Here is an 11963-nt window from a genome sequence, read left to right on the forward strand (position 1 = left end):
CGTAGCAAAAAATGCTGACATGGAAACGCTTTTAAGAAATAGAAAAAAACGCCTCCGCCTCCCATTGAAATCAGTGGAAGGCGATTTTGGAAGTTTTTTGGCGCAGTTCCGACTCGGTTTCCGCATCAAAACTCTGCGTGAACCCTCCTTATTGAGGCTTCGTTTCCTCAATATGTATGTACAAACATTATAGTTTATTATAATTCTGTCATTGTTATAATAGATATCAAATCTCCATGGACTAACTCCCGGTGACCTTGTTCCTATACACAGCAGAGAATCTGAACAAGCAGTGCTGCAGTGTAAAGCATGGAAAGGGACAGATTAACCGATCAGACACGAGTTTGATTTCAGACTACCACAGACATTGCAGTTAGAAGGAGTAATTTATCATAGCTGTGTCCTAATAGAGAAGAGCTGAAGAGCCAACGTATTATATGTCACTATAACTAGGGCGGCAGTATCAATGAATTCATGATGCCATCTTTTTTTTTTTCCACCAATGGGATGATAAATTAGAGGAATAGAACATGATTTCATGTGCAACTGTCAATTATACAGAGCTCACGCATTACGTCATCACGGGTACAGTCTGGGTGTGTCCGACACGTCAGCTGTTTTAATCATATAAAAAATCAGGCACAGATGTGGACACCCCTATTCTAGCATAGCATCTACGAAGGACCTTTTATCAGGAAGTGTTGCTCCTGGATACCAGAGAACGCTGCATTGCGATTGGACGATCTTTGGAAGTGGGCGTTACTATTTGGCTAACTAAAGTGTATGTCATATGTGAGCGCTACGGTGGCTGACGCGGAACATAAACAGCTGGAATTTGCTAGGCGGGGGCCTTTTGGATTTTTGCGTATGTTCTGAAGGGAAAGAGCCGGCGACACAGCGGAGATGAGCAGCAAGAGGAAAGGGCAGCAGAGTGACCCCCTGCTAACATGGGTATATGGTCGCTGGTGATGGTGGCGGGGGGAAGGGCGCAGGGCTGGAATACTATCAGAAGTTTTCCATCTGTTACTACTGTACCCCACATTACTCATTATTACTCATCCTGCGGAGTATTTATTTGTATTGTCAGTGTACTATTTCCCTGAGGAAGTATGTAACTCCACGTGTTATTACATTATATACCACTGTCCCCATATCATCTATACTATGAGAGTACTTTACCAGAGCCCCTACTCATTTATACTGTGAGACTACTATACTAGAGCCCCTACTCATTTATACTATGAGAGTACTATACTAGAGCCCCTACTCATTTATACTATGAGAGTACTATACTAGAGCCCCTACTCATTTATACTATGAGTACTATACTAGAGCCCCTACTCATTTATACTATGAGACTACTATACTAGAGCCCCTACTCATTTATACTGTGAGACTACTATACTAGAGCCCCTACTCATTTATACTATGAGAGTACTATACTACAGCCCCTACTCATTTATACTGTGAGAGTACTATACTAGAGCCCCTACTCATCTATACTATGAGACTACTATACTAGAGCCCCTACTCATTTATACTATGAGACTACTATACTAGAGCCCCTACTCATTTATACTATGAGACTACTATACTAGAGCCCCTACTCATTTATACTATGAGAGTACTATACTAGAGCCCCTACTCATTTATACTATGAGACTACTATACTAGAGCCCCTACTCATTTATACTATGAGACTACTATACTAGAGCCCCTACTCATTTATACTAGGAGACTACTATACTAGAGCCCCTACTCATTTATACTATGAGACTACTATACTAGAGCCCCTACTCATTTATACTATGAGAGTACTATACTAGAGCCCCTACTCATTTATACTATGAGAGTACTATACTAGAGCCCCTACTCATTTATACTATGAGACTACTATACTAGAGCCCCTACTCATTTATACTAGAAGACTACTATACTAGAGCCCCTACTCATTTATACTATGAGTACTATACTAGAGCCCCTACTCATTTATACTATGAGAGTACTATACTAGAGCCCCTACTCATTTATACTATGAGAGTACTATACTAGAGCCCCTACTCATTTATACTATGAGAGTACTATACTAGAGCCCCTACTCATTTATACTATGAGACTACTCATTTATACTAGAGCCCCTACTCATTTATACTATGAGAGTACTATACTAGAGCCCCTACTCATTTATACTATGAGAGTACTATACTAGAGCCCCTACTCATTTACACTATGAGACTACTATACTAGAGCCCCTACTCATTTATACTATGAGACTACTATACTAGAGCCCCTACTCATTTATACTATGAGACTACTATACTAGAGCCCCTACTCATTTATACTGTGAGACTACTATACTAGAGCCCCTACTCATTTATACTATGAGAGTACTATACTAGAGCCCCTACTCATTTATACTATGAGAGTACTATACTAGAGCCCCTACTCATTTATACTGAGAGTACTATACTAGAGCCCCTACTCATTTATACTATGAGAGTACTATACTAGAGCCCCTACTCATTTATACTATGAGAGTACTATACCAGAGCCCCTACTCATTTATACTATGAGAGTACTATACCAGAGCCCCTACTCATTTATACTATGAGAGTACTATACCAGAGCCCCTACTCATTTATACTATGAGACTACTATACTAGAGCCCCTACTCATTTATACTATGAGAGTACTATACTAGAGCCCCTACTCATTTATACTATGAGAGTACTATACTAGAGCCCCTACTCATTTATACTGAGAGTACTATACTAGAGCCCCTACTCATTTATACTATGAGACTACTATACTAGAGCCCCTACTCATTTATACTATGAGACTACTATACTAGAGCCCCTACTCATTTATACTATGAGTACTATACTAGAGCCCCTACTCATTTATACTATGAGAGTACTATACTAGAGCCCCTACTCATTTATACTGTGAGAGTACTATACTAGAGCCCCTACTCATTTATACTATGAGAGTACTATACTAGAGCCCCTACTCATTTATACTGTGAGAGTACTATACTAGAGCCCCTACTCATTTATACTGTGAGAGTACTATACTAGAGCCCCTACTCATTTATACTGTGAGAGTACTATACTAGAGCCCCTACTCATTTATACTGTGAGAGTACTATACTAGAGCCCCTACTCATTTATACTATGAGTACTATACTAGAGCCCCTACTCATTTATACTGTGAGACTACTATACTAGAGCCCCTACTCATTTATACTGAGTACTATACTAGAGCCCCTACTCATTTATTCATTTATACTATGAGACTACTATACTAGAGCCCCTACTCATTTATACTGTGAGAGTACTATACTAGAGCCCCTACTCATTTATACTGTGAGAGTACTATACTAGAGCCCCTACTCATTTATACTATGAGAGTACTATACTAGAGCCCCTACTCATTTATACTGTGAGGCTACTATACTAGAGCCCCTACTCATTTATTCATTTATACTGTGAGACTACTATACTAGAGCCCCTACTCATTTATACTATGAGTACTATACTAGAGCCCCTACTCATTTATACTATGAGAGTACTATACTAGAGCCCCTACTCATTTATACTATGAGACTGCTATACTAGAGCCCCTACTAATTTATACTGTGAGACTACTATACTAGAGCCCCTACTCATTTATACTGTGAGAGTACTATACTAGAGCCCCTACTCATTTATACTGTGAGACTACTATACTAGAGCCCCTGCTCATTTATACTATGAGACTACTATACTAGAGCCCCTACTCATTTATACTATGAGACTACTATACTAGAGCCCCTACTCATTTATACTATGAGTACTATACTAGAGCCCCTACTCATTTATACTATGAGTACTATACTAGAGCCCCTACTCATTTATACTATGAGTACTATACTAGAGTCCCTACTCATTTATACTATGAGAGTACTATACTAGAGCCCCTACTCATTTATACTATGAGTACTATACTAGAGCCCCTACTCATTTATACTATGAGACTGCTATACTAGAGCCCCTACTCATTTATACTGTGAGACTACTATACTAGAGCCCCTACTCATTTATACTGTGAGAGTACTATACTAGAGCCCCTGCTCATTTATACTATGAGACTACTATACTAGAGCCCCTACTCATTTATACTATGAGTACTATACTAGAGCCCCTACTCATTTATACTATGAGTACTATACTAGAGCCCCTACTCATTTATACTATGAGTACTATACTAGAGCCCCTACTCATTTATACTATGAGACTACTATACTAGAGCCCCTACTCATTTATACTGTGAGACTACTATACTAGAGCCCCTACTCATTTATACTGTGAGAGTACTATACTAGAGCCCCTGCTCATTTATACTGAGAGTACTATACTAGAGCCCCTACTAATTTATACTGTGAGAGTACTATACTAGAGCCCCTACTCATTTACACTGTGAGAGTACTATACTAGAGCCCCTACTCATTTATACTATGAGAGTACTATACTAGAGCCCCTACTCATTTATACTATGAGACTACTATACTAGAGCCCCTACTCATTTATACTATGAGAGTACTATACTAGAGCCCCTACTCATTTATACTATGAGTACTATACTAGAGCCCCTACTCATTTATACTGTGAGTACTATACTAGAGCCCCTACTCATTTATACTAAGAGTACTATACTAGAGCCCCTACTCATTTATACTATGAGAGTACTATACTAGAGCCCCTACTCATTTACACTATGAGACTACTATACTAGAGCCCCTACTCATTTATACTATGAGACTACTATACTAGAGCCCCTACTCATTTATACTGTGAGACTACTATACTAGAGCCCCTACTCATTTATACTATGAGAGTACTATACTAGAGCCCCTACTCATTTATACTATGAGAGTACTATACTAGAGCCCCTACTCATTTATACTGAGTACTATACTAGAGCCCCTACTCATTTATACTGAGTACTATACTAGAGCCCCTACTCATTTATACTGAGTACTATACTAGAGCCCCTACTCATTTATACTATGAGTACTATACTAGAGCCCCTACTCATTTATACTGAGTACTATACTAGAGCCCCTATTCATTTATACTGAGTACTATACTAGAGCCCCTACTCATTTATACTATGAGACTACTATACTAGAGCCCCTACTCATTTATACAATGAGTACTATGCTAGAGCCCCTACTCATTTATACTATGAGAGTACTATACTAGAGCCCCTACTCATTTATACTATGAGTACTATACTAGAGCCCCCTACTCATTTATACTATGAGTACTATACTAGAGCCCCTACTCATTTATACTGAGTACTATACTAGAGCCCCTACTCATTTATACTGAGTACTATACTAGAGCCCCTACTCATTTATACTGTGAGAGTACTATACTAGAGCCCCTACTCATTTATACTGTGAGAGTACTATACTAGAGCCCCTACTCATTTATACTGTGAGACTACTATACTAGAGCCCCTACTCATTTACACTATGAAACTACTATACTAGAGCCCCTACTCATTTACACTATGAAACTACTATACTAGAGCCCCTACTCGTTTACACTATGAGAGTACTATACTAGAGCCCCTACTCATTTACACTGAGACTACTATACTAGAGCCCCTACTCATTTACACTATGGGAGTACTATACTAGAGCCCCTACTCATTTACACTGAGACTACTATACTAAAGCCCCTACTCATTTATACTATGAGAGTACTATACCAGAGCCCCTACTCATTTATACTAGGAGTGCTATACTAGAGCCCCTACTCATTTATACTATGAGACTACTATACTAGAGCCCCTACTCATTTATACTATGAGAGTACTATACCAGAGCCCCTACTCATTTATACTATGAGTACTATACCAGAGCCCCTACTCATTTATACTATGAGACTACTATACTAGAGCCCCTACTCATTTATACTATGAGTACTATACTAGAACCCCTACTCATTTATACTATGAGAGTACTATACTAGAGCCCCTACTCATTTATACTATGAGAGTACTATACCAGAGCCCCTACTCATTTATACTATGAGTACTATACCAGAGCCCCTACTCATTTATACTATGAGAGTACTATACTAGAACCCCTACTCATTTATACTATGAGAGTACTATACTAGAGCCCCTACTCATTTATACTATGAGAGTACTATACTAGAGCCCCTACTCATTTATACTAGGAGTGCTATACTAGAGCCCCTACTCATTTGTACTATACTAGAGCCCCTACTCATTTGTACTATACTGGAGCCCCTACTCATTTGTACTATACTAGAGCCCCTACTCATTTATACTATGAGACTACTATACTAGAGTCCCTACTCATTTATACTATGAGTACTATACTAGAGCCCCTACTCATTTATACTATGAGTACTATACTAGAGCCCCTACTCATTTATACTTTGAGTACTATACTAGAGCCCCTACTCATTTATACTATGAGTACTATACTAGAGCACCTGCTCATTTATACTATGAGACTACTATACTAGAGCCCCTACTCATTTATACTGTGAGACTACTATACTAGAGCCCCTACTCATTTATACTAGGAGTACTATATTAGAGCTCCTACGCATTTATAATATGGGTACTATACTAGAGCCCCTACTCATTTGTACTATACTAGAGCCCCTACTCATTTGTACTATACTAGAGCCCCTACTCATTTATACTATGAGACTACTATACTAGAGCCCCTACTCATTTACACTATGAGACTACTATACTAGAGCCCCTACTCATTTATACTATGAGTACTATACTAGAGCCCCTACTAATTTATACTATGAGAGTACTAGAGCCTCTACTCATTTATACTATGAGAGTACTATACTAGAGCCTCTACTCATTTATACTATAAGCGTACTATACTAGAGCCCCTACTCATTTATACTATGAGACTACTCATTTATACTAGAGCCCCTACTCATTTATACTATGAGACTACTATACTGAGACTACTATACTAGAGCCCCTACTCATTTATACTATGAGTACTATACTAGAGCCCCTACTCATTTATACTATGAGAGTACTATACTAGAGCCCCTACTCATTTATACTATGAGAGTACTATACTAGAGCCCCTACTCATTTATACTATGAGAGTACTATACTAGAGCCCCTACTCATTTATACTGTGAGAGTACTATACTAGAGCCCCTACTCATTTATACTGTGAGAGTACTATACTAGAGCCCCTACTCATTTATACTATGAGTACTATACTAGAGCCCCTACTCATTTATACTGTGAGACTACTATACTAGAGCCCCTACTCATTTATACTGAGTACTATACTAGAGCCCCTACTCATTTATTCATTTATACTATGAGACTACTATACTAGAGCCCCTACTCATTTACACTATGAAACTACTATACTAGAGCCCCTACTCATTTACACTATGAGACTACTATACTAGAGCCCCTACTCATTTATACTGTGAGAGTACTATACTAGAGCCCCTACTCATTTATACTATGAGAGTACTATACTAGAGCCCCTACTCATTTATACTATGAGTACTATACTAGAGCCCCTACTCATTTATACTGTGAGGCTACTATACTAGAGCCCCTACTCATTTATTCATTTATACTGTGAGACTACTATACTAGAGCCCCTACTCATTTATACTATGAGTACTATACTAGAGTCCCTACTCATTTATACTATGAGAGTACTATACTAGAGCCCCTACTCATTTATACTATGAGACTGCTATACTAGAGCCCCTACTAATTTATTACTGTGAGACTACTATACTAGAGCCCCTACTCATTTATACTGTGAGAGTACTATACTAGAGCCCCTACTCATTTATACTGTGAGACTACTATACTAGAGCCCCTACTCATTTACACTATGAAACTACTATACTAGAGCCCCTACTCGTTTACACTATGAGAGTACTATACTAGAGCCCCTACTCATTACACTGAGACTACTATACTAGAGCCCCTACTCATTTACACTGAGACTACTATACTAAAGCCCCTACTCATTTATACTATGAGAGTACTATACCAGAGCCCCTACTCATTTATACTAGGAGTGCTATACTAGAGCCCCTACTCATTTATACTATGAGACTACTATACTAGAGCCCCTACTCATTTATACTATGAGAGTACTATACCAGAGCCCCTACTCATTTATACTATGAGTACTATACCAGAGCCCCTACTCATTTATACTATGAGACTACTATACTAGAGCCCCTACTCATTTATACTATGAGAGTACTATACTAGAGCCCCTACTCATTTATACTATGAGAGTACTATACTAGAGCCCCTACTCATTTATACTATGAGAGTACTATACCAGAGCCCCTACTCATTTATACTATGAGTACTATACCAGAGCCCCTACTCATTTATACTATGAGACTACTATACTAGAGCCCCTACTCATTTATACTATGAGTACTATACTAGAGCCCCTACTCATTTATACTATGAGAGTACTATACTAGAACCCCTACTCATTTATACTATGAGAGTACTATACTAGAGCCCCTACTCATTTATACTATGAGAGTACTATACTAGAGCCCCTACTCATTTATACTAGGAGTGCTATACTAGAGCCCCTACTCATTTGTACTATACTAGAGCCCCTACTCATTTGTACTATACTGGAGCCCCTACTCATTTGTACTATACTGGAGCCCCTACTCATTTGTACTATACTAGAGCCCCTACTCATTTATACTATGAGACTACTATACTAGAGTCCCTACTCATTTATACTATGAGTACTATACTAGAGCACCTACTCATTTATACTATGAGACTACTATACTAGAGCCCCTACTCATTTATACTGTGAGACTACTATACTAGAGCCCCTACTCATTTATACTAGGAGTACTATATTAGAGCTCCTACGCATTTATAATATGGGTACTATACTAGAGCCCCTACTCATTTGTACTATACTAGAGCCCCTACTCATTTGTACTATACTAGAGCCCCTACTCATTTATACTATGAGACTACTATACTAGAGCCCCTACTCATTTACACTATGAGACTACTATACTAGAGCCCCTACTAATTTATACTATGAGAGTACTATACTAGAGCCTCTACTCATTTATACTATGAGACTACTCATTTATACTAGAGCCCCTACTCATTTATACTATGAGACTACTATACTGAGACTACTATACTAGAGCCCCTACTCATTTATACTATGAGTACTATACTAGAGCCCCTACTCATTTATACTATGAGAGTACTATACTAGAGCCCCTACTCATTTATACTATGAGAGTACTATACTAGAGCCCCTACTCATTTATACTATGAGAGTACTATACTAGAGCCCCTACTCATTTATACTATGAGAGTACTATACTAGAGCCCCTACTCATTTATACTATGAGTACTATACTAGAGCACCTACTCATTTATACTATGAGACTACTATACTAGAGCCCCTACTCATTTATACTGTGAGACTACTATACTAGAGCCCCTACTCATTTATACTAGGAGTACTATATTAGAGCTCCTACGCATTTATAATATGGGTACTATACTAGAGCCCCTACTCATTTGTACTATACTAGAGCCCCTACTCATTTGTACTATACTAGAGCCCCTACTCATTTATACTATGAGACTACTATACTAGAGCCCCTACTCATTTATACTGTGAGAGTACTATACTAGAGCCCCTACTCATTTATACTAATAGTACTATACTAGAGCCCCTACTCATTTATACTGTGAGACTACTATACTAGAGCCCCTACTAATTTATACTGAGTACTATACTAGAGCCCCTACTCATTTATTCATTTATACTATGAGACTACTATACTAGAGCCCCTACTCATTTACACTATGAAACTACTATACTAGAGCCCCTACTCATTTACACTATGAGACTACTATACTAGAGCCCCTACTCATTTATACTGTGAGAGTACTATACTAGAGCCCCTACTCATTTATACTATGAGAGTACTATACTAGAGCCCCTACTCATTTATACTATGAGTACTATACTAGAGCCCCTACTCATTTATACTGTGAGGCTACTATACTAGAGCCCCTACTCATTTATTCATTTATACTGTGAGACTACTATACTAGAGCCCCTACTCATTTATACTATGAGTACTATACTAGAGTCCCTACTCATTTATACTATGAGAGTACTATACTAGAGCCCCTACTCATTTATACTATGAGACTGCTATACTAGAGCCCCTACTAATTTATACTGTGAGACTACTATACTAGAGCCCCTACTCATTTATACTGTGAGAGTACTATACTAGAGCCCCTACTCATTTATACTGTGAGACTACTATACTAGAGCCCCTGCTCATTTATACTATGAGACTACTATACTAGAGCCCCTACTCATTTATACTATGAGACTACTATACTAGAGCCCCTACTCATTTATACTATGAGTACTATACTAGAGCCCCTACTCATTTATACTATGAGTACTATACTAGAGCCCCTACTCATTTATACTATGAGTACTATACTAGAGTCCCTACTCATTTATACTATGAGAGTACTATACTAGAGCCCCTACTCATTTATACTATGAGTACTATACTAGAGCCCCTACTCATTTATACTGTGACTGCTATACTAGAGCCCCTACTCATTTATACTGTGAGACTACTATACTAGAGCCCCTACTCATTTATACTGTGAGAGTACTATACTAGAGCCCCTGCTCATTTATACTATGAGACTACTATACTAGAGCCCCTACTAATTTATACTGTGAGAGTACTATACTAGAGCCCCTACTCATTTACACTATGAGAGTACTATACTAGAGCCCCTACTCATTTATACTATGAGAGTACTATACTAGAGCCCCTACTCATTTATACTATGAGAGTACTATACTAGAGCCCCTACTCATTTACACTATGAGAGTACTATACCAGAGCCCCTACTCATTTATACTGTGAGTACTATACTATAGCCCCTACTCATTTATACTATGAGTACTATACTAGAGCCCCTACTCATTTATACTATGAGACTGCTATACTAGAGCCCCTACTCATTTATACTGAGACTACTATACTAGAGCCCCTACTCATTTACACTATGAGACTACTATACTAGAGCCCCTACTCATTTATACTATGAGACTACTATACTAGAGCCCCTACTCATTTATACTGTGAGACTACTATACTAGAGCCCCTACTCATTTATACTGTGAGACTACTATACTAGAGCCCCTACTCATTTATACTATGAGAGTACTATACTAGAGCCCCTACTCATTTATACTATGAGAGTACTATACTAGAGCCCCTACTCATTTATACTATGAGAGTACTATACTAGAACCCCTACTCATTTATACTATGAGAGTACTATACTAGAGCCCCTACTCATTTATACTGAGTACTATACTAGAGCCCCTACTCATTTATACTATGAGTACTATACTAGAGCCCCTACTCATTTATACTGAGTACTATACTAGAGCCCCTATTCATTTATACTGAGTACTATACTAGAGCCCCTACTCATTTATACTATGAGACTACTATACTAGAGCCCCTACTCATTTATACAATGAGTACTATGCTAGAGCCCCTACTCATTTATACTATGAGAGTACTATACTAGAGCCCCTACTCATTTATACTATGAGTACTATACTAGAGCCCCCTACTCATTTATACTGAGTACTATACTAGAGCCCCTACTCATTTATACTGAGTACTATACTAGAGCCCCTACTCATTTATACTGAGTACTATACTAGAGCCCCTACTCATTTATACTGTGAGAGTACTATACTAGAGCCCCTACTCATTTATACTGTGAGAGTACTATACTAGAGCCCCTACTCATTTATACTGTGAGACTACTATACTAGAGCCCCTACTCATTTA

General features: G+C 38.2%; 1 protein-coding gene across 2 annotated transcripts in view; it reads left to right on the forward strand.

The window, feature by feature from the left end:
• Positions 1-779: 779 nt before the first annotated feature.
• HOOK2 (hook microtubule tethering protein 2) overlaps positions 780-11963 on the forward strand; it is a 35321-nt gene continuing 24137 nt past the window's right edge. For both annotated transcript variants that reach the window (XM_075859099.1, XM_075859100.1), the window contains exon 1: positions 780-951. In XM_075859099.1, coding sequence (XP_075715214.1) covers positions 904-951 — 48 coding nt within the window. In that variant the 5' untranslated portion in view covers positions 780-903. The remainder of the gene's footprint in view (positions 952-11963) is intronic.

This window comes from Rhinoderma darwinii, chromosome 3, assembly GCF_050947455.1.
Source record: "Rhinoderma darwinii isolate aRhiDar2 chromosome 3, aRhiDar2.hap1, whole genome shotgun sequence".
NCBI lineage: Eukaryota > Metazoa > Chordata > Amphibia > Anura > Rhinodermatidae > Rhinoderma > Rhinoderma darwinii.